A 22,061-nucleotide genomic window follows, 5' to 3' on the forward strand; every position below is an offset into this window, starting at 1 on the left:
GCCTGGCCCGCACCGAGCCGGCTTCCTTCCTGCACGCATCTCCCTCTCCGCGCTCACCTCACGCACAGCCGCGCAGCGCTCGCTCCCCATGGCCGACGATCCGTGGGCCGATCCGGCGCCAGCACTACACGCCGGCCCCACTCCGGCGCCGCCGCGCGATCCGTCGCGTCTCTTTGACGACGGCCTTGATGCCTGGGGCAGCGCCGACGACGAGGCCCCGGCTGCGTCATCCACGGCCGCCGCAGACAGCACACTCGCCGTCACAGACGACGCCGCGCCCGCTGTAGGCCAGCTTTCGTCGGCCTCGTCGGCGCGCGGCGATGCCGAGCTCGACGAGTTTGCCTCGGCCGCTCCGTCGCCGACCACTGAGGCCGCGCAGCTGCCCGACGCGCCAGCGGCAGATGGCTTTGACGCTGGCGCTGGCGGAGCAGACGACGACTTTGATGGCTTTGGAGACGTCGCCGGTCCTTCCTCGGGAGCGGTGAATGGCGACGCCGACGACGACTTCGGTGACTTTGGTGACTTCGACGAGGGTGCTCCGGCGTTTGTAGAGCAAGAAGCGGCGCCTCTGCCCGCAGCCCAGCCGCCGGCAGATGCCAGCTTGGTGAGTCGCCGGAAGTGCGAAGCGAGAAGGAGTGATGGCTCACGCCTGACTGCTATCAGACGCCACTGCAAGTGACGTCCGCCTCGACCGCTTCAGATCTCGCCGCGCAGATCAGGAGCATCCTGTCGCCGCCCATTCCGTCTGAGCAAGGCTCAGCGTACCCTTACCACGATGGAGCAGCAGCCGCTCTCGGTACAGAACGGATACGGGAAGGCCACACTGTGCGCAGCGGACGGAAGTGAGTCGCCCGTGGTAGCGGTCAGTCGGGAAAATCCGCGGCGCTGATGTCCGCTGCCGTGCCTCAGCCAAGCCATGTTCGACATGCTCACCGTCGTGCCGAAGCTGCGGCCCGTCGACTATCAGCGGTCGACGACGCGGCGATCGCATCTCATTGCGCTCGGCGTGCCGATCAACCTCGAGGAGTTCGCGGCTCCATCTTCTCGCGCCCGCGCACTGCCGCCGCTGGCGCTCACGCTCGACAATGGGCGGCCAGCCGCGGGACCCTCGTCCGCCCCTGCTGGCGGCCAGCTTGGGGGTCCAGGCGCAGGCAAGGGCCCCGGCGAGAGCTCTCTTGCCACGCCGCGGAGCGCCAGCCCGGCGTCAGGGCTCAAGCGGGAGCGGATGGCTGCACACCGAAGGGAGGAGCTCGGACTGGGGCCTGCTCCGCAGCTCGATGTTGCGCGAGCGGAGGAGCTGGTCGCGCTTACCGAGGGTGAGTGTGTCTGCAAGCGTGCGCTGACGTTGGCTCACGAATGCCGGCCCTAGATCAACTCACGTTGCAGTCGCTGCCGTATCTGCGATCCGTGCAGGCCGAGCTCAACGCGCTCACCGAGTCAGCGAGCCTGCTGCTCACGCACCACCTCACGCTGCGCGAGTCGCACGCCGCCGACTCGGAGATGTACAACGGCCTCATCCGCGATCTCGTCGCCGGCGCCGCAAGTCGCCTGGCCGGCGCTGGCTCGGGACGCGATCGGCGACACACGAGCATGAGCGCGCAGCGCAAGTCGTCTGTGCGCCGGCCTGCGAGCGGCGCGCCGCAGAGCGGCCGCAACAGTCCGGCGCTGGCGGAGGCGAGCCCACGGCGATGACGGCGACAGACATGCAAGCATTTCATCCAGCTCAGCGTTGCATTTTCGTGACGGGAGGGACTGGCGCGGCGGCTGGGCGACTGCGCGACGTGCTCCAGAGAGACAAATAGCGTTAGGGAGAAGCACGTGAGGGCGAGAGCAGCGTGTCGTGGGCAGCGGAAGATTAGGGGAGCGAGGCGAGGTGGAGACGTGGGAGAAGGAGAGTGCAGCGCCGCTGCTCAGGAGACGCGCACCACGATGGCGCCCGGCTCCTCGTCGGCGCCGCGGATGACGGCGTCAAAGGCGCGCGGGGCGTCGGAGAAGGCGAGGATGGAGCGCAGGCGCGGGCAGATGTCGCCCGCCTCGGCGGCCGCGCGCACGGCCTCGAGGGCCTCGCGGCAGTCCTCGCCCTGGTCGGCGCCCACCCACTCGTAGCCGATGTTCTTGCGGTCTTTCTTGAAGAAGCTGCGCTTGAGCGAGCGCAGATGCGAGCGCAGGTTCGGGTTGGCCGTGTTGTGCTCGTCGCCGAAGCACGTGGCGAACTGGCCGTCGTTGGCGAGGATGCGGCGCGCGGCGTCGTACATGCGGCGGCCGCCGATCGTGTCGATGACGAGGTCGAAGCTCGACTCGTGCAGCGAGTTGAGCGCCCACAGCGGCTCGCCGATGACGACCTCGTGCGCGCCGTTGGCCTCGCACACGGCGACGCCGTCCGAGATGCTCTCGGGGCAGTGCGCGACGATGATGAGGCCCAGCGGCGCGCAGCCCTGCATCGTCAGCAGGCCGATGCCGTCGTGCGCGTTCATGATGAGCACGCGCGCGCCACGCGCCAGCTGCGAGGCGTGGTTCGTCATGAGCTGGTACGCCATGACGCCCGTCGACGGCAGCGCGGCGATCTGCTCCGTGGTGAGGCAGTCCTCGGGCGCCTTGGCGACGAGGTCCTGCTGGATGACCATAAACTCGGCGAGCGCGCCGCACTTGCGGCTCGACTGCAGGCCGAAGACGATGTCGCCCTTGCGCATGCGCTTCACCTCCCAGCCCGTCTCCATGACGCGGCCGCAGAAGCTGCGGCCGGGCACGAAGCCGTACGCCGACTCGGTGCGCACCTTCTCGCGCAGCAGCATGCGGTCGAGCTCGTCGATGGACACGGCGATGATCTGGCACAGCACCTGCGTCGAGCTGATCTTGCGCGGCGGCGGCGTGTGCGCCGTGAGCGCCATCTTGGTGTTCGCCAGATCCTCCTGCAGCTGCTCCGGCAGGGCGTCCATGGACGCGCGCCCAGTGACGGCACCAGTGCCCTGCGTCGCATCAATCGAGGCACGCTTGCCGCTGCGGCTCGGGCTGCGGAAGGCGCCGCTCGATATCGAGATCGTGTTCATCGTGGTGCGCGCGTAGAGGCGGTCGTCGATCGTGTTGCTGGCGCGCATCGGGTCGCGCGGCCGATACGCGGACGACGAGACGGGCACTGACGGCAGGCTCATTGCCGACTGCGATGCAGAAGGACTCGAGTCTCGCGAGACGAACGACTCGGCGTATGGCCCGCGCGAGTGCCCGTCCAGGCTCATCGGCCCCGGCGAAGCGTCGATGCGCAGCGCGGGCGAGTTGCGGCCGTCGACGCTGAGACGCGAGCGCGGCACTGGCAGGTACGTGTCCGTCGACGAGCCGAGCGGCGCATCGCGCACCATGGCGGGGGTGACGCCGCTGACGATGCTGCTGTTGCTGCGCGTGGCCGTGCCGAGGTTCTGTGACACCATCGAGTACGAGCTGAGGCTCTGGGCGTAGGGGCTCATCTGGCTTGGGTCCTGCGCCATGTACGGGCTCTCGGCGACGCTGAGACGACGCGGCGAGTGCGAGCCAGGGCTGGGTGCACCGCTGTGCGGGCTGAGGCTGATCGGGCTGCTCTCCCACTCGCTGATGGCGGACATCACGGCCGTCCGCGCCTGGCCGCTCGGTCCGGCGGAGAGCGTGCGGATCTTGCGTGGCTGGTTGGGCTGCAGGCCACCGCGCGAGGATGAGGCCTCTGAGAAGGTGCTCGACACCGCGCTTCCCGCCGCAGAGGACACGACGGAGCCTGGCGCAGAGACACTGAGCGTCGGAGAAGCGGAGCGCGAGATCGAGTGTGCTGCAGAAGCGTTGGAGCCGAAGTCAGATCCAGCGTCGCTTCCTCGTCGAAGCTGCTCGGGCACAAGAGGCACGGGGGGCACTCCAGCCTGCTGTAGGGATGAAGTGTGAGCGACAGAAAGTCGGACTGGCGGACCATGCACTTACCGCTGCGCTGGAGGAGCCCGACTTGCTCTTACTGGAGCTCTTCTTGCTCTTCTTGCGCCGCGGGACGGTGTCGTCGGGCAGGATGATCGCAGTCGTGTCCGAGGTCACGCTGGAGCGGCGCTGCGACGAGCTGGCAACGGTCGTGGCGAACATGCCCGGCGGCAGGCTGAGCCCCTTGCCCTGGTAGAGCTGATAGCCGGCGGGCGGCGCAGAAGCGCGCTTCGCGGTGCTCGTGGAAGCAGAGCGCGAGAGCGAGTCGCCCTTCTTCGAGCGCTGGCTGGCAGAGCGCTGCATAGCACCGGCCGGCGACGCGGGCGCCTCGGCGTCCTCGGCGAGCGAGCCGACACCGTCTGCCGGCGGGCGCGAAGCGCCGAAGGAAGGTCGCGTCTCCAGAGCTGGCGGCGTCGGCGGAATCAGGTTGACGTTCACCACAGCTGCGCCGAAGCTCGGCTCAGAGCGGTCGCCGCGCGGCGTGATGACCGAGCCGTACGAGGGCTCGCCGCGCGGCACGGCCAGCGGAGTGGCATCGTCGTGCAGCGGCGGCATGGCGACGCTGTCCTCGAAGCTCGGCGCCGGCGGCATGGGCAGACGCTTCTCCGGCCCCGGCAGCTGGAAGCCGTTCTCGCGCGAGGGAGACGAGTCAATGCGGCGCTCTGCCAGCGGCTTGCGCTCGACGAGAATGTCAGAGGCGCCGGGCGTCGACAAGACGGTGCTTGCCGCGCTCGAGCCGGACCACAGCTCGGACGACGGAGGCGGGCTGAGTGCTGCCTCGCGTGCGATCGACGGCGCTGCGTTCGCCGTCCGCGTGCTGGGAGGCATCGCGACGTCGTCGTCGCTCTCGTCTTCCGAGTCGGCGTCCGAGCCGGAGGACTCGTCGTCCATGAGAGGGGCGCGCTGGGCGACGACTGGCACGGGCGCATGCGAGATGGACGTGCCGTTCGTCGCAGCACTCGACGCAGCCTTCTCGGGAGCTGTGCGCGGAGAGGCGGCGGTCAGTTCACAAGCCAGCACGGCGTTCCGGTGTGCGTGACTCACTCTGCGCGGCGGCCGCCAGATCGCCGACTGTGTAGAAGTGCGACTCGGTCATGCCCGTCGCCGTGCCGTTCGAGGCCAGCGAGTCGTCGCCGTTGATGGTCCCGTCAGACACATCGGCACGAGCGTCCATGTACTCGGATCTGAGCGACGGCAGCGCGCCGGTAGGGGCCGAGAGAGCGTCCAGCTCAGACGAGCCTGTGGAAGCGCGGTTCGGCGAGGGAGAGAGCCAGCTGGGCCGCTCGTCGTCCTCTGCGAACGGCGTGTTGCCCTCGTCGGCCGACTCCCAACGCTCCTCGCCGTCCGTCTCCGACATGCCTGGCGAGACTGGCCCGATCGAGGTCGAGCGAGGAAGCAGCAATGGCCTGTCCCGTACCGGCGCGTCCGCGCTGACCGCAGGAGCAACAGCTGCTGCCGGAGCGCTCGAGGCTGCCACAGCCGGCACCACGATTGCGGGCACTGCCGTGGCAGCCACGATGGCAGCGGGAGCGTCCACTTGCTTCGGCGTCTCGACGGGCTTCTGAGCCTTCACCGGCTTGGGAGCCTCGACAGACTTGGCCGCCTTCGCACTCTGCCGCTCAGCCTTGCGTTCGGCCTTCGCGATCTTGCTGTCCTTCTTGGCCCAGGCCGACGGCGGACTGGCAGGCACCTCGCCGCCGGCAGTCTTGCCGCTGGCGAACGAGGCAGCCTTCGCCTTGGCCTTCTTCTCGCGCTTCTCCTCCTTCTCCTCTTTCGAAGGGCCGAAGGAGAAGAGCGTGTCGGCGAGCGACTTGGAGTGGCGCAGCGGCTTCAGGGCCGACTTTGCCGGCGCAGGCTTGTCCTTGCTCAGCGTCGCAGAGGCCGTGGCCTCGGGCGAGGCGGGAGTCGAGCTGTTGCTGCTCGATGACAGGCGCGAGCTCGTGCGCTGGGTCGGGGAGGCCAGCAGTGCCGACGACATGCTGGCGGGCAGCGTGCTGCGCAGATCCTCGCCAGACGCCTTGAGCTTGGGCTTAGACGGCGAGTCGGCCTCTAGCCTGCCCTGCGAGATGGGCAGGCCGCCGAGCGATTCGGGCTGCGGCGGCTTCGAGGCACGCGGCCTGTCCATGATGCTCTGCCGACGCGGCGGCGACACGGGCGCAGCAGCTTCGCCGCCCCGAGGAGTGGACGAGAAGAGGCTGCGGAAGCGGCCCGTGTGCGTTGCAGTAGACGTCTTGTCTGCTGAGGACGACGCCGAGACGGCGCTGGCGCCGGACTCTTCCCGGCGATGCGCCCGGCTCGCAGCGCTGCGGCGACTGCGCATGCTCTGGTTGTCGTCGGCAGCCATGCCGAGCAGCCAGGCGGCCGCAATGCTCGGGGCAAGGGCGCTCTCGAGGCTTCGCGTCTCTGCCGCGCCGGAAGAGCCCGCAGCAATGGCGTCTGCACGCTCCTGGCGGACCTGCATCATCGCGTCGGACGCGCCAGCAGTGGAGCTGCCAGCAGGAGCGGCTGCAGTGGCGGAACCAGCTGCCATCGCCTGCCTCTTGGCGGCAGAGAGGTCGAGGCCGAGGCGATCAATCGTCGAGTCCGAGTAGTTCGCGGTGCCGAAGCGGTCGAGGAGGCCAGTGAGGCTCTCGCCGAAGAAGTCATCGCCGACCTTGAGGTTGCGCAGGCGATCCGCATCAGCGCGCGCCCGGGCCTTGAGCTCTGCGTCGTCGCCTGAGCCGCCCTCGCCGGCCGAGTCCGAGTCCGAGTCGCGCATTCGCATGCGCCGCGACGACGCCGTGCGGGACGCGCCGCCAGCCACCGAGCCGCGCAGCATCGCACTCATGGCAAGCGAGCCGCCCAGACTGAGGTCAGACAGGCGGCGGCGCAGCGTGGGCGGGCGCGTGCTTGCCGCGCCCCGCGACGTGTCGTCCGATGCTGCGTCGTCGTCGCTGCCATCTGCGCCAAGCGCCTCCGGCGCGATGCGCACTTTCGAGGATGCGCCGAGCGAGCGCGCCGAGGGTGCACCCGGCGCGCCAGCCACGCCTTGCTTGGCGCTGAGCAGCGCGGTGACCGCAAGCGGCGCGTCAGCATCGGCGCTGCGCGTAGGGGCAATGATGGACTCGTCGTCGCTCGAGCTGTCCTCGTCGTCCGCTGCAGCACGAACCGGCCCGTCGACGCTGATAGCAGGCGTGACAGCTGTTGCGCGCTGCGCACCGGCGGCCTGCGACGAGCCGCTGACGTCGCTCTTGCGGATCGCCGACTCGAAGGCCGAGTGCTTGACGGGCGAGGGCAGGTGCGGCCGCATCTCGTGCCCGGCGTTGGAGCTGCCTTCCTCCTCCTCTTCGGCGACGACGTCGAGCATCTGCCGCTCCTCGTCGCTCGAGTCCTCCTCGCTCGACTCGTCGCTGCCGCTCTCGATCGTGCCCGACGAGTCGCCGTCTGGCGGCGTTGGCGGAAGGTCGCGATTCAGAGAGGCCGCTGAGATCGGCCGCGGCGGCTGTGGCGACATGGCGCGCGGAGGCGGAGACATGGCACGCGCAGGCGGAGACATGGCACGCGGCGGCGGCGACATGGCGCGAGGCGGCGGCGACATGCTGCGCGGCGGCTCTGCCTGCGCAGCGACCTGGGGCATCGTCTGCTGCACAGCCTGCGCGTGGACTTGCGCGTGCTGCTGGAGCGCGATCGTGTGCTGCTGCAGCGCAGACTGGCTGCCGGGCGGCAGGTGGTGCTGCAGAGCTTGCGCGTGCTGCTGGAGCGCCAGGGCCTGCGCATGCTGCTGCAGCGCAAGGGTTTGCGCATCGAGCGGATGTGTCGGCAGTGCGGCCGAGGCAGGCGGCTGCGAGACTGCCAAAGCGGGGTCGAGGATGACAGATCCGGGCCGCAAGCTGCCCGGCACGAGCGCCTCGCTGACGGGCCGCTCCTGCGGCGGAAGGCTCTGCCCGATGACCTGCTGCGCAGCGCGCGCGATGAGGTCTTGGTGGATGACGCCAGGATCGCGCTGCGTCTGCTCGTACAGCGCGTCCTGCTCGAGCTCCTTCTGCACTCGCGCCGCAGCAGTACTCCGCCGGCGGGCCAACTGCTCAGCGGGCGGCGCCGGAGACGCAGCGCGTGCAGCGACTGCGGCCAGACTGTTGCCCTCCCACGCCTGCGCCGTGTCCGTGCCGTTCATGCTGTTGATGAAGGCCTTCCAGTCTTGTGACGAGGTCGCAGGCCCGCCGCTGCCGTGGCGCTTCCGGACCGGAGAGCCAGAAGCGGCAGCTGCAGCGAGATTCGGATTCGACACGGCGCTCAGACGCTTCGAGCGTCCCGACACGGAGCCCGAGACTGAGCCTGCCTGCGAGCCCATGGCAGATGGGCTGCTGCCGAGCGGCATCGACGGCGACGGACGCACGAGGCTCGGCGCCTGCTTGCCCAGCGGAGCCACGCCGTTCGATGGCAGCCGGCCAGGCGAGGCATTGGCGTTCATGGCACGCAGCGCCTGCGCATCGTGTCGCGGCAGCGGCGGCATGCTGCTGCTGCCGGAGCGAGGCACGCCCGCAGTCGGCGAGCCGCCAAAGTCACTGCGCGGCGCCTGCCGCACTTTTGTGCCCGCGCCAATGCCGGCCATGCTCTTGTCCCAGGCGCCCGGAGCGGCCGGCTCGGGCTCGCTGAAGATGCTGTCGCCGGCGATGCTCGGCGCGCGGCTGCTGCGGCCAAAGCCTCGCAAGCTTCCCGCGTCCCACCAGCGGCTCTTGCGGCCCATGCTGCTGTCGGCCACGCTGCCGGCAATGGTGCTGCTGTTGTCGTCGAGCACGCTGTTGGAGCGGCCGCGCCCGAAGCTGCGCCCAAAGTTGCGCAAGCTGCCGCCGCCGGCGACGGAGTTGGCGCGCGAGGAGCGCCCCACGGTGCCGCTCTTGCGGCTGAACATGGAGCCCGAGAGGATGTTGGGCGAGCCGGGCGCATTGGGCAGGTCCGACGGCGCCGTCCATCCTGCACGCGACGGCGCGCGGCTGCGCGAAGGCGTCTCAGGGTCCGCCGTGTACGTCTGCGACGGCCGGTTGAGGATGGAGTCGAGGATGGAGTGGCCGCGCGGCATCTTGGCGAGCGCCGCCGCTAGGCAAGGGATATGCGGGGTGGAAGGAGTCGTCGCTCGACGCCGGGCTAAGGATAGGCGTGCTGCAGGGGCATGAATAGGCGCCGGCAAGACAGAAGAGCGACGTGCGGCAGGCTGCGAGGGACGGACAGTCGTACGAGGGAGCGGCACAGCACAGCACGGGACAGCGACTGCGGCGCTCTTCGTCGGCGAAGAGGGAGGTGGTGAGGAGAGGAGGAAGGAGCGGCTGCGGGCTGGAGCGGGCTCTGCTGCTGCAGGCGGCCAGCTGCATCGGTGACAGGCAGCAGCTGCAGCAGGCCGCCGGCGCCGCGCATCGCTGCACCCTGCCCGCCCTCGCCGCCGCGCGCCTTCTCGAGCGCTGCCATCGCGCATCCGCTCCGTCCTCCTCTCCGGCGCTGCTGGGCTGCTGCTGCACGCATCCAGCGTCCGGCATCCCGATGCGCAGCAGCACAGCAGAGCGCAGACCCAGCGCTCAGCGTCAGTCGTTGCGGCAGCGCCTTGCTCTCGCACGCTGCGGCGGCTTCGGCGGCCCTGCACCCCGGCGCACGCGGCGCGGGCCCTGGCGCCGCCGCGCTTACGGCGCGCAAGAGCCGAGAGACGCTGCGCTGCCCGCTGCGGCCGAAGTGCGGTTGAGCGCTCCACGCTTGCTCTTGCTCCCGCAGAGGATCTGCGTGCCGGCCTCCGCGCCGAGGAGGGCCAGCGTTCTGCTGCAGGCGCAGCACCAGCACCAGCGCGTGGAGGCCTCCGTCCCAAGATCGCAGCAGCGCCGCGTCTGCATCCTGCGCAGCCGCCTCTTGCTGCACCTTGACGCGCGCGGCGTCCGCCAGAGCAGCTCCGGCGCTGCAGCCGCGCTCCGCAGTCGCCGCGCCGGCTCCGGAGCGCAGCATCCAGCACACCAGCAGCCAGCCATGTTGCGACGGGACAAAGAGAGAGGGCGAGCGACGAGGAAGGCACGATGGGCGAATGGCGAATCGGCCAAAGTGCAGCGCTCCGGCGCTTCAGGGTGCTTCAGGGGCCGGGCCGGCGGCTCTCCTCGCCCCACACAGCGACGAGGGCGCTGATCGGCAGCTGCGAGCCGCAACAGAGGCGAGCTCACGTCCACGAGATGCCGTGGGCTGCGCTTTGCGAGAGCCACGACTCTGCGGCGGATGTCCAGCGAGGTGCCGCGAGGGTGTCCAGGCGCAGGCGGCTCGCCTGCGCTCTGCCGCGGCACCCGGCAGCGCAGCGCCGCGGCTGCAGCGCAGCAGTGCAGCTCTCCTGCTGGCCCGCGCCTCGTTTGGCGATCTCGCAGCGCCGCAGCGGGCCCGCCAGTCCGCGAACGGCGTCGATCGGCTGTCGAGCAGCAAGAGGCGCCACACCAACGGCTCCGGCGTCCGCCGTTTGTCCGCGACGCCGCAAAGCACAGCCGCAGCAGCACCCAGGCAGATCCCGACGCCGAAGCCGCGGCTGAGCCCTGAACGCCTGAGACCGGCGCCGCACTCCTCTGTCCGAGAAGGACCAGCTGCGACAGCTGCGACGGCTTCGGCTCGGCCGAGGCGTGAAGTAATGCGCTAACAATGCCCCGGCCCCGATCGCAGCGCTGTCTGCCATCACCCCGCAGAACATCGTCCGAAGTGGTGGGTGTATTGCAGCGCATCGCGTGACAGAGGAGTACAGAAGTGAGCGGCAGTGCGGACTTTGCCTCTTCACGACGCCGGAGCAGCACCCTCTGGGCCCGGCGGCGGCGCCATGCCCTGGCCCGTCAGCATACTGCAAGAGGCGCCTGTGAGCAGGCGAGCAGAGCATGCAGGACGAGCAACTCACCCCCAGGCGCTGAGCTTCATCTCCTTGATCTGTCGCTCCTGATCCTCCTTGGCCTGCCGGCGGATCGCCTCGCCGTTCTCGCGCCAGTACTTTTGATCCTCCTGGAAGGCCTGCATGTAGCGCTCCCGCTCCGACTCGTACCACGACTTTTGCGGCGCGGCACCGGCGCCCTCGCGCTGGAGAGGTGATGTCAGCGCAAGCTGCAGAGCGTGGAGCACATGTCGGCCTCACCAGGCCGCCAAAGAGACGCTTCGACTGCTTGGCCTTGCGGTCCGCCTCGTCGGCCTTCAGCGTCGACGCGAGCCGCTTGGCGTGCTCTGTGGGGATGTGCAGGCCCTCGTAGCTCTTGATCGGCCTCCGCACGTCCTCGATGCCGTAGATGCCAATCGCTGCAAAGCATCAGTTAGCGCGCGTCTTGCGAGGCAGCAGCAGGCAACTCACACTCCAGGAACGGAATCAGGCCAACGAGCTCCGTGTCCTTCGGGTCGCCCTCCCACTTCTTCACCACGATGCCGTTCTCTGGCTGCAGCTCAAACGCCGTCGCATCTGTGTCGAGCACGATGACCTTTGACAGGTCGCGGTTGAGGTAGCTGAGGTCCTTGACGACGTTGCCCGAGTCGCTCGTCTTGCAGCTCTCGCGGAAGAGCGTGTAGGCCACGTAGCGGCGGTCCGGGTCGAGCTTCTCAATCACGGGGCCGGCAATGTAGAACGGCTGGCGCGTGAAGAGCACAATCTCGTAGAACTGCGAGAGGTACGCGAGGAAGTAGTCGAGGCCGGGACGCTTGGCTGTCCGCCAGGCATCCTTGCGCGTCCACGTCGAGGAGACGAGCAGCTTGTCGACGTCCAGCACGAGCGTGTACGGCCGCTGGTACGGGAACGGCAGCGGCTCGGGCAGCAGCTTCTCCCATGCCGGGTCCTTCACAGAGGTGTACATCGAGCGCAGGCGCGTCTGCACCCGCCCGAAGAAGCCCTGCGCTGACGGGTCCTGCAAGCAAGGAGTGTGAGATGCTGCGCATCAAAGAGCTGCGAACGAGCTCTTCTGCAGGTGCTGGGCTGCGAGCTGAGCTCCTGCTCCCAGCATGGCGCCTTTGACAGCGGCGCAACGAGGCTCTCCCCTTTCTCCCATCCTCTCACCTCTCTTCGCGATGACTCACATCTCCGTACTTCTGCCGCTCCTCAATCGTCTCCCAGTCCCGGCCCATGTTGCCCACCACAGCGCCAATGCCGACCAGGCCGAGCACGCCAAAGATGCGTGCCGTCTGCTTGCGCTGCCGGTCCTGGCTCGTCTGCGCACCACGCGCCTTGGCGTTCGTCTTGCCGCCCTTGCCTCCCATCTCGCCCTCAATAGCAGCCATGGCGAGCGATGTGTCGATGTCGGCGAAGCTCGTCGAGCGGCGCAGGTCCTTTCGTGGCGCCGCCGGCGGTGCGGCTTGCGGCGCAGCTGCGTCCGCCTGCGGCTCCGACGCCTTCTCAGCGGATGCACTGCTCTCTTCTGGCCGCGACGCGGCGCCCTTGTCCTCGGGCACGCGAGCGCATCGCGAGGCGCTGTTGCTGAGCGAGCGCGCAGCAGCGTCACCGGCAAGTGGAGCAGGCGCGCCCGCACCGGCAGCGGCCTGGCGCAGCGCAGCTCTCCGGGCCACGGCGCCGGAGCGGAGCAGCGACGCGGCGATCATGGCTCGACGGGTATGGAGTCGAGCGATGCGGAAGGGCGAGAGAATGTGTTGGTGAGAGCGGTGCTGCGCTCGTCGTCGTCGGCAGTACTTCTTGCTGACGCAGGACAAGGGACGGCGCTGCGATTTTCTCTCGCGCGGGACGCGTGGGAGCAGGCCGCTGTGCTGCGAGAACGACCTCGGGCCGGTCCGCCAGCTGCTCGCTCTCGAGGCGCTCAACCACCACCATCAAGACGCACCGCACACAGAGCGATGTGAAGACATTCTCAAAATGCTCAGTTTCACGTATTCGTCGGGCGGATGGTGCTGCGAGCGCGGCACGCAGATATCGCTGCGCCCAGTGTGGACAAAGGACGGATGGGGACAAGCAGTCCTGCTGCTGAGCCGAGCAACGAGGTATTCTGACCGCTTTGAGCAGCCAGCGGCACCGACGTAAGCGCGGACCGGAGAGCTCGGACACCGAGCCGTCATGCGCCGAGATTGTCTTGTCCCTCACGTGGTGAAGGAGCACGAATAGACGGCGACAGCTCATGCTGGCGGCCCGAGCGTCAGCCCTGCGTCGCGGGCGCGCGGCCCTGTGCGCTCGGTTCGCTACAGCATCGCAGGTCGAGCACGATGGAGATCCGACAGCTACACTGCACCCTGTCGCTGCCGTCTCGGCTCTGACGAGGTATAAGAGACGCAGGCCTCGTCGACTTTGACTTCCCTCCTCACCTCAGTCCCTTCGTCGACCTCACACTCTCCTCCCTCATGAACGCTCTTCGCACTGCCCATCGCATCGGCCTCAAGGGCTGCTCGACTCGTCGAGGTGTGGTCTACCGTTGTGGCCTGCCTGCTCAGCGGGGCTTCGCCTCGACGGCGCCCACGCTCGCGAGTCTGTCCAACTGGAGCCCCAACCTCATCGCTCCGCCGCCTGGGCTGTCAGCCGCTGGGGCTTCGTCGCCGACTGTCAGCGCTAGCACGCCTGCGTCGTACAACAATGCTGGCGTTCTACCGTCGTCGACCAGCACTGGCAGCCCGGCACCGTCGAACAACGCTGGCGCGCTGTCGCGGTCGGGCGGAAGTGCCTCTGGCGTCTACCAGAACTTTCAACGTGACTGGGACGTCGTCACTGCAGGCCTGAAGGAGAGCGCGATGCAATTCCATGAGGCTGTCGCGGCGAACCAAGAGCGCATCGCCGCGCTCGAGACCCGCCGCGAGGAGCACCTTGCGTCCGTCAAGGCGTTCGAGACGCGCCTCGAGGAGCAGCACAAGGAGTCCGTCAAGGCGCTGGCCGAGCATCGCCACTACGCGCGCCTGCAGCGCAAGCACGATCGCGAAGCCATGAAGGAGATTCAGCGTCGCCAGCTCGAGGCTCGCACCGGCACACAAGCGCTCCACGACTCGCTCCAGGACCTGCGTACCGCTCTCTTCGACTTCGTCTTGCACGCCAAGAACCAGGAGGCCATGTATTCGCGCACGCTCGCGCGGCTCGAGCCTGCGCCGGCCAAGCAGCGCGTCAAGGAGCAATCGGCCGCGGTCGAGAAGGCAGTGATGGCCAAGGTCAGCGCGGAGAAGGGGCTGCGCCTCTCCGAGCAGCTAGTCGAGGAGACAGCTGTGAAGCCGGCAAAAGCACTCGGGGAGCGCATCGCAGCGGCCTTCTTCTGGCTCACGGGCCCGATGTGCTTGCTGTTCGGTTTAACATCCTACGCCCTCGCCGAACCTGAGCAAGTCGCTGGCATCAAGCAGGCTTTCGGCGGCGGTGCGAGTTCCGGCGGCGCGAGCGGTGCCTCGCGGAGTGGTGGCCGTTCGGCCAGCTCTGCAAAAGCGCCGATGCAGGCCGCATCTGCCACGCCGTCCTCGTCTGCGAAAGACGCAGCCATTGTGACCGGCGGCCTAGCAGCTGCTGTGAGCGCAGAGCAAGCAGCCAGGCGTGCCGCAGCCGAGGACAAGGCCAACTCGTCGAAGCCCGCCACGAAGACCAACGCCACTCACAACGAGGCACCTCGGGCCCCGCCTGCCCTCGGCACACGCAGCTTCCTCGTTCAGGCACTGCCCACCATTGTCCCTTCGGGACTCGACACTGTCATTCCAGTCGACCGCGTGGTGAGTATCTCAGCACTCTGACGCGGGCCTAGGGCTGACGCAAAGTCCGTTCGCAGATCGCAGATCTGCGAGACCATGCGCTTCTGTCGTCCGACCAAATGAGTAAGTCTTCCGTGAGCCGGATGCGGCTGAGCACACTCCAAGATTGACGCGCTCTGCCTGTCAGCTATTCGCACGATGAAGCACTACGAGTTTCACCTGCTCAAGTTATTCGGCGAGCTGCGGCGCCAGAACCAGCCGCTCACCGTGCGCACCTATCTGCAAGCGACGAGCAAGCTCCGCGAGTCGTCCGCTCTCCACCGCATCGTCGCGTGGAACACGGCATACGGCAAGCGCGACTACGCCTTGCAGACGCTGACGAACAGCCAGCGCCGCAACCTGGACGTGAGCCGCGCCGTCGGCTTCGGCCAGGACGTCGAGGAAGACCCTCTAATGATGGGCCTGCGCGCGTTGGACCGCCGCGCGGCGCTCGCCGGCTCGGCTGCCCCTGCTGCTCCTACTGCTCGACTGGTCTAGTCGCCTCTCCTCTCCTCTGTCTACGCGACCACACCCTCCTTTATGCCATCTATCTATGCGCACTGAGAGACGGAAGAGCCGCCCGCCGTGGACGAGTCCAAGTGGTGATGTTCGATTTGCGAGCGGACGTGCTGTGAGAGCGATTCGAGGGGGAGCGAGAGACTAGCGGAGCGCCTGGAGTACAATGGGGACCGGCAGGCAGGAGAGAGCAGAACAGCGAGCACGAGGAAAAGACAGTGAGAGTAGAGTGTGTGTGTGGGATCAGGGGTCGGACTGCTGGCTCGCAGCGGCGTTGTTGGAGGCGGCCTGCGTCTTGCGGCGCATGAGCAGGGCGCGCTGGCGGCACTGGTGGTACGAGCGCGTGCCGACGCTGCGGGCGACGGCTTCCCATCTGAGAGGCAGAGCATGTCAGCGATCAGGTCGGCAAGCAGCTTGATTCGCGCTGACTCACCGTTGGCCGTGCTCGCTGATGGCGCGGCGCAGCTTGCGGTCCTCCTCCTCGCTCCAGCGAATGTACGGCAGGCGCTTGTCCGGGCTGGTGTTGCCGCCCTTGCTCTTGGCCGGGCTGCTCTGCACCTCCTGCACCGGCGTCACGCCGCTGTCGTCGCGCGAGTACGACGGCTCAGACGGCATGTGGCGGACTTGAGGCGGCGGCGTGACGGGCCGCGGAGGGTAGGGAATCGGCGCATACTCGAGCACGCGCGGCGCACCGCCGGTGGGCGAGGCGAGCCACGGCTGCGGGCCTGGGACGGGCGGAGGGGCCGGGTAGCCGTAGCTCGGCGGGTGCTGCAGCAGCGGGCCAGGGAACGGCGGAGGCCCGCCGAAGCGGGCACCTCGCACGCGCTCGCCCAGGTGGTAGGCGTCGTTCACCGGCCGAGCAGGCCAGCGTGGGTCCTCGACTGCCATGCCCTCGTCGGAAGTGCCGCCGGCGCCGTCGCTGTGCTGCGAGCGGTCCGAGCTCTGGCTCGGCACCTGGCTCGCCGCCGCCTGGTCCGCGAGGAGGTCCAGCGCGGACAGGCCAGAGGTGGTAGGGTCAGCGCCCTCGGTGCTGGTGCGCACACGACGGCCTCCGAAGGTGGCGCCGGCACGCTTGTCGGGCGAAAGGGAGAGACCCATGCGCTGCCGGTCCATGTCGAACGCAGCGCTCGACACGCGGCGACGCTTCGGGCTCTCGAACGCATCTTGAGGCGCGAGCTGCTCGTGGGCAGCCAGAGGCGAGCTCGGCGTCATGCGCGGGAAGTACGGCGCGCTGCTCGGCCCCACCGAGACCTGCGTGCCGTCTGGTCGGCTGCTGCCGCCCGGACCACGCTCGCCGGGCGTAAAGACGCTCTGCGCGGCGTGCAGAAGCTCGTCGATGCCCGTGCTGGCCGCGAAAGAGGCAGACGACATGGCGCTCTCGTTGCGCTCGTGCGGGCCTGCCCAGCGCGGGCCAGCGAACGGCCGCGCACCAGCGCTCTCCATGGTGGCGTCGAGCAGGCCGCCAGTCGTTCGGCCAATGGACCGCGGAGTCGGGCGCACGCTGCCGGGTCCGTTGACGTGTCGAGGCGTGCGCGGTGTCTGCGGGGTCCGCGGTGCCATGCCCGGAGGCGGCGTGCGCGGCCGACCATCGTCGAGTGCGTGGCGATCCTCGAAGCGGGCCTGCTCAGCTGCATGCGCCGACCGCTTCTGCGGCGAGCCAGCCGTGCTTGTGTGGCCATCGCCGCGGCGCACCTCGCGCATGCGCCGAGCAGCCAGCAGCAGGTGCTCAGCCTCGGCGTCTCCCATGGTGGGGCCGCGCCGGCGCCGGCTCGTGCTGCGCTTGACGCGGCCAGGTGTGCTGTGCACGCCAGACTCGTCTGCGGCACCGCCTGCCTCCGTGCTGACCACCTTGGTGCCGCCAGAGATGAGCAGCGGGCGCAGGGCGCGCAGCTCCTTCTCGAGCACCTCGCGCTGTGCCTCCACCTCGCGCACGCGCGACTTAAGGTGCCGCTTGTCCGAGAGCAGCTTGTTGCGCTCGCGCACGATCGACGAGAGCGGCGAGAGCGTCGCCTCAATGGGGTCTTGCACGGTGGCCTGCGTCTCGATGGCAGGCATGCCGCTGTCGCGGATGCCAAGACCGGCAGGCGCCGACTCGGCGTCCATGTTCGAGCCGGTGGCCGCGGCTGGCTCGGCAGCTGGCGAGCTGCGTCCTTCTCCGAGCTCGAATGGCGCGGCCAGAGCGCCTGGCGAAGCCTCCGTGGTGCCGATCGGCGCTGAGGCCGGCGTCTTCTGCGCCGTGCGCGGGCCCAATGCTGCCTGCGCTCGCGCGGCCTGCTGCTGTGCCCATGCGCCCGTGTGGTTGCGCATCGTGTCCGCCCAGCGCAGCTCCTCGTCGACGCTGCGTGCACGAGCGTGCTCGACCTCGTCTGCCCGCGCCTCGGCACGCGCAAGCTTCAGGCCAAGCATGCGTGCCTGAGAGCGCAGCCCCTCGAGCTCGACGGCCTGCCGGGCAGCAGAGAGCTGCGCGGCCGTGAGCGAGGCGTGAGAGGTGGTGCGCTGCGATGTGAGCGCTGAGACCGCGCGCAGGCGCACGCGGTGGAGCTGGAGCGATGCATCAGCCGAGCTGGCCACGTTGGCGCTCGGTCGACGGCTACTCACCGTCTCGTGCAGGCTGCTGATGTGCCGGTCCTGCTGCTGGGCATGTCGCACCAATGATCGTGCCTGAAGAAGCGTCGTGAGCGATCTGAAGCGACCGCAAAAAGCGCAGAATATTCACCATGTCGGCGAGCTCTTTCTCGGCAGCAGATGCGGTGCTCAAGCTCATCGCATCGAGGCGTGCCGCCATCTGGTCGACGTCGTTCGTGCTGAGGCCACTTGGCCGTTCTTCTTCGTCGCCCTCGGCGAACAGCAGCGCGCTGATCTCCTCTGCACTCGGGCCCAGCGCACCGACAGAGGAGAGGTGGCCTTCGGAGGCGCCGAGCATCGGACTCGGCGTGCGGCTGCGCGATGAGTGCGAGTCGCTCACACCGCCATCGCGGCTGTCGTCCGAGTCCATGTCTGCGGCCGCCGACCACACGCCGTGGCGTGCCTCTGCAGTGCGGCCACGGCCTCGCGATGCGTGCGCACGCCGGCCGTTCTCCTGCAGCGTCAACTCGCGCTCCGTCTTGACCGCCGGCTGCCGCCGCGGCGTGTCCTCCTCTCCCGGCGGCGGCGATGAGCCCATGACAGCATGCAGACCCTGGTGCGCAGCAGCACCACGGCCGCTCAGACGCTTCGTGCGGCGAGCGATGACGGCGAACGACGGACTGCCGTCGATGTGCTCGGGCTCCGAGTCCGACGGCCCGGCCTCAGCATTCGTGGGCGCCGGCGCGGCTGCGCTGCCGGCGGGTGGCGCGCGCGAGGCACTGACGTCGATGTGCGAAGTAGGCGGCGTAGGCAGCGTGCCGGCGCCCTGCGGTGGTGTCGAGGGCCCGTCGTGGCGCTTCGCATCATGCTGCGAGCCGCGGCGGCTCGACGAGCGCGGCGTGGCTTCGTCAACAGCGCGCATGGCCACGTCGGGCCGCGCTGACGCAGACCCGCCGCCGAGCATGGGTGCGACGGCGTGCCGCATAGAACGAGGTGGATGCACGGCGCAGTGCGGGCTGCGGTGCGCCGGCGAGGATGATGAGGAGGTGGCGCTGTGGTGGAGGCGCGCGCAGAGGTGCGGGCGGCGCGTGGCGTGGGTGTTGGGTGTTGGGCCAGCAGGTGATCTTATGCGGCGCGGCCGACTGAGAGAGATCACACAGCGGGCGCGGCGCGCGCGGCACTCGGGCAGCGGTGAGGGCGAGGGGGTGAAAATTAGCGAGGGCGCGGGAGCAGCACGGGAGCGCAGGGAACGGCGAGCAGGCGGGGCGGTAGGGATGGATGGATGGAGGAGGAAGGCACAAAACAGGGACGACGCTCGACGACGACGACGACGCCGCGCGAAAGGGACGGACGTCGTGCTGCTGCGCTGCTGACGGCGGCGGCGGTGGCTCGTTGAGCTCTCTCTCTCTCTCTCTCTCGCTGCGCGCCGATCCGCAGGCAGGCCGCCTGTGTGGCGCGTCTCAGGCACAGAGCGCCTCTGTTGTGTGTGCGGTGTGCGGTGATGCGTGTTGCTCTTGTGCCGCGCCTGTCAACGCAGCACAGATGCGGCACTCGGCCTGCGATGCCCGCCGCCGCATCCGGCAGCGCGATTCTGCACGTGGGTCTGGCGGGTGCGACTCCGGCCTTGTCGCGTGTGCTGCATGGTGACGCGCGTGGGCGCGAGCCGCCCGTCTGTCCCACGCCCACCACCCATCCCCTCGCCGAGCTCGTCGAGCACACGCCTCACTCGCGTCTCTCTCGCGTGCCTCACCTGCTGCGCAGAGGCTGCTCGCAGCCCTCGGCAGCCGCCGACATGGGTCGCCGGTGAGTCTGCGCGCGCATACACGCTGCTACGGGCCACACGCCTGACACGCACGCCAGCCAACAAGCATACTACGACGCGCTGCTGCTCAACAAGACAAAGGACGTCGTGCTCGCCACGCTGCGCGCCCTCAACGAGCGCCACTCGGTGCCCTTCGTCGATCAGCTCTCGCGCGCACAGAGCGGCCTCTCGAGCGCCAGCGGCAGCGCGCCGTCTGGTGCGCGCTCGTCGGCGGCGGCCGGCAGCAGTCGCGATGCGGCACGCGGGCCTGGCCAGGCCGCTGCAGAGTACAGCTTCGAGCAGTTCGTCGAGCACTTTGACGTCGACGATAAGCTTGTGCAGCGCGTCGTCGAGACGATGATCAAGGTGAGCGACCTTTCAGGCCTTGACTGGCCCCTGGCGATACAATCGCTCACGTACCCCCCACTTTTGCAGGAGACTGCTCTGCAGGCGCACATCTCCCTGACGAAGAAGGCTGCAGAGCGCGCTCCGCCCGCCGCACCGCTCTCGTCGTCCAACACGAGCTCCGACGAGGAAGAAGAGCGCGCGCTGGCAGCATGGCGCCGCCGCGGCAGCGGCAGTCTCACGCCCGAGCCTCCGCCGGCGTCAGTGGCCCGCTCGCTGGAGCTCGAGCATCTCTCGCGCGCACGCACTACGCAGCGTCGTCTGCTGGCGGGCGAGCCCGAGGTCAACATCTTCTCGCGCGATGCTTCCAGCTCGACGAACAGTTCGCCAGCCGGCAGCGGCCTTCGGCGCGCCGGAGCGCAGCGCGCGTCGCTCTCGCGCTACGTGATTCGTCGCGACCACAGCTCGAGCGACCTGCGCTCCGAGGCCGAGCGCGACGCCGAACTGACGCTGAGCCAGTCGATCGCCTACGACTCGCGTCGCTCGTGGAACGACTACCTGACGAGCACGCTGCGCCAGGACGACAGCTCTGGCAGCAACGCCGCGGCCACTACTCGCGCCGCCGACCGCGCCGCCCGCTTCGCAGCGCCCGACGTGGGCATCTCTGCGCGCCTCGAGGCGATGCGTGCTTCGGTTGCCCGTCTCGATGCCATCGCTTCGCGTCGCTCCGCCAGTGCAGCAAGTGCTCGTGCAGCCCGTCCGGCGCCTTTCCCTGCCGCCGCGGACGGTGTGCTCCGGCGCGAGCTGACACAGGGCGTCACGCTCAGCTCGAATGGCAGACCGGCTTCGTCGCAGCCGCTGTCGGACATGTTCGGCATGGAGAGGCAGCCTCGCGATGTTCTTGCCGCTGCTGCTCCGCCTCCCGCCACCGCGGCAGCGGACGCTCCTCCTGCAGCGCCTGCCGCCCAGGCGATCACCGCAGCTCGTGCCGACCTCGGCGGCCGGGCAGCCGGCTTCCGCGCCTATGCCCAGGCTCGGCGCTCGCGCGTCGAAGAGGCTCCGCAGCGTCGTCAACCCCGTCGCCAGCCCGAGCTTGTCACGCCGGCTTTTTGCGTCCGTGCCCGCGTCGTGGAGATGCAGCAATATCGCGATCAGGAGGTGCGTCTGCGCGATGCGTCTCGGCTTGGCATTGCGCACTACGCCAAGGCCGCGGAGATGAGCGAGGAGGAGGCGCAGGCATTCTTCAACGCCGAGTTCGTGCGCCAGATGCGCTACTCGCGCCGCTACATCGTGGCGCTCTTCAACCACGCCACGCTGCTCCAGCGCGGAGAGCTCGCCGCGCGCCCCTCGAGCTGGCCCGAGGGAGCCAGTGCGTACTGGCATCACGCGCTCAGCGATCCGGAGGAGCTGCACACCATGATCTCCTGGGCGTGGAAGCACGTCGTGGCCCTCATCGAGGCGGGCGAAGCGCTGCCGCAGATGGCGCATCGCTTCCTGGACTACCAGCTGGCGCTGCAGGACTGCCAGGAGTGGACCAGCCTCAAGATTCGTAGGTTGCTTGCTCATCCGAGCGACGCGGAGGCCCGCCACCTCGCCGAACGCTTCAACTTCGTGCCGCCGCAGCCTGCGGAAGGTGGTGACGCTGCCGCTGCTCCCGGCACGTCTGACGGCGCTCGTGCCATCGCTGCCCTGCCGCAGCGCGCTCGCCAGAGCGTGGCCGAGCCTACGCTGCTCTAGGACGAGCCGCTGCCGCCCTGTTTATCACTTCTCGTCGTCTCTTCGCGCCCGCATCTCTTCTTTCCCATCTTCCAGCCTTCATTCTCGCGCGCCGCGTCTCCTCCCGCATCTCGTCTCTTGTTCACGGCCATGCCTCATACCTCTACCTCATCCACATCAACTCTAGTCATTGTCCATCGCTTCCATCAGTGCCTCTCGTCTGTTCTTTGTATGATGCAAGCGAGTGGTGAGGCCGATGCAGGCCTTTCTGTGCAGGAGAACGCAGTCGGAGTCGTGGGAGGCTGCTGAGATGCCGCAGCTGCGGGTGGGCTCGGAGAAGGCGCCTCCCCTGCCCCTGAGCGGATGCCAGCCTTCGGCATCGCGGAGCATCGGGCGTCGTCGGTGACGCTCCGACAGCAACATGCAGCATACACCGCCCCTTGGCTTGGCCGCTGCAGCTGTCAAGAAACTGCTCGTCGAGTGACACTGCATCAGAAGGAGGCGGAGGAGGGCCGAGCATCTCCGGGGGTTGCTTAAG

At 68.9% G+C, this 22,061-nt stretch overlaps 6 protein-coding genes across 6 annotated transcripts; 3 read left to right on the plus strand and 3 right to left on the minus strand.

The window, feature by feature from the left end:
- Window positions 1-30: 30 nt before the first annotated feature.
- Window positions 31-1,729, plus strand: FA09DRAFT_331800 (hypothetical protein). The gene is made up of 4 exons (XM_025743182.1): window positions 31-604; window positions 664-842; window positions 910-1,316; window positions 1,370-1,729. Exons 1-4 carry the CDS (start codon window positions 89-91, stop codon window positions 1,690-1,692), a joined length of 1,425 nt encoding a protein of 474 aa, XP_025596135.1. The 5' UTR covers window positions 31-88; the 3' UTR covers window positions 1,693-1,729.
- FA09DRAFT_346970 (hypothetical protein) lies at window positions 1,700-9,235 on the minus strand. The gene is made up of 3 exons (XM_025744785.1): window positions 4,972-9,235; window positions 3,937-4,907; window positions 1,700-3,881 (listed from the first exon to the last, which is right to left on the minus strand). The coding sequence occupies exons 1-3, from the start codon at window positions 8,984-8,986 to the stop codon at window positions 1,911-1,913; spliced, it is 6,957 nt and encodes a 2,318-aa protein (XP_025596136.1). The 5' UTR covers window positions 8,987-9,235; the 3' UTR covers window positions 1,700-1,910.
- Window positions 9,236-10,803: 1,568 nt separating this feature from the next.
- Window positions 10,804-12,480, minus strand: FA09DRAFT_300778 (NIF-domain-containing protein; the record flags this gene model as incomplete). Its single annotated transcript, XM_025740349.1, has 4 exons — window positions 10,804-10,983; window positions 11,039-11,196; window positions 11,249-11,792; window positions 11,962-12,480. 4 exons carry the CDS (start codon window positions 12,478-12,480, stop codon window positions 10,804-10,806), a joined length of 1,401 nt encoding a protein of 466 aa, XP_025596137.1.
- Window positions 12,481-13,227: 747 nt separating this feature from the next.
- FA09DRAFT_340796 (hypothetical protein) lies at window positions 13,228-15,078 on the plus strand (the record flags this gene model as incomplete). Its single annotated transcript, XM_025744358.1, has 3 exons — window positions 13,228-14,562; window positions 14,619-14,664; window positions 14,729-15,078. 3 exons carry the CDS (start codon window positions 13,228-13,230, stop codon window positions 15,076-15,078), a joined length of 1,731 nt encoding a protein of 576 aa, XP_025596138.1.
- A 60-nt stretch (window positions 15,079-15,138) lies between these two features.
- On the minus strand, window positions 15,139-18,969 carry FA09DRAFT_346972 (hypothetical protein). Its single transcript, XM_025744786.1, has 4 exons — window positions 17,813-18,969; window positions 17,695-17,757; window positions 15,530-17,637; window positions 15,139-15,469 (listed from the first exon to the last, which is right to left on the minus strand). Exons 1-4 carry the CDS (start codon window positions 18,644-18,646, stop codon window positions 15,340-15,342), a joined length of 3,135 nt encoding a protein of 1,044 aa, XP_025596139.1. The 5' UTR covers window positions 18,647-18,969; the 3' UTR covers window positions 15,139-15,339.
- A 387-nt stretch (window positions 18,970-19,356) lies between these two features.
- On the plus strand, window positions 19,357-21,735 carry FA09DRAFT_331803 (hypothetical protein). Its single transcript, XM_025743183.1, has 2 exons — window positions 19,357-19,828; window positions 19,898-21,735. The coding sequence occupies exons 1-2, from the start codon at window positions 19,820-19,822 to the stop codon at window positions 21,542-21,544; spliced, it is 1,656 nt and encodes a 551-aa protein (XP_025596140.1). The 5' UTR covers window positions 19,357-19,819; the 3' UTR covers window positions 21,545-21,735.
- The last annotated feature ends 326 nt before the right edge of the window (window positions 21,736-22,061 follow it).

Source organism: Tilletiopsis washingtonensis, assembly GCF_003144115.1.
Source record: "Tilletiopsis washingtonensis strain MCA 4186 unplaced genomic scaffold FA09scaffold_20, whole genome shotgun sequence".
Classification (NCBI taxonomy): domain Eukaryota; kingdom Fungi; phylum Basidiomycota; class Exobasidiomycetes; order Entylomatales; genus Tilletiopsis; species Tilletiopsis washingtonensis.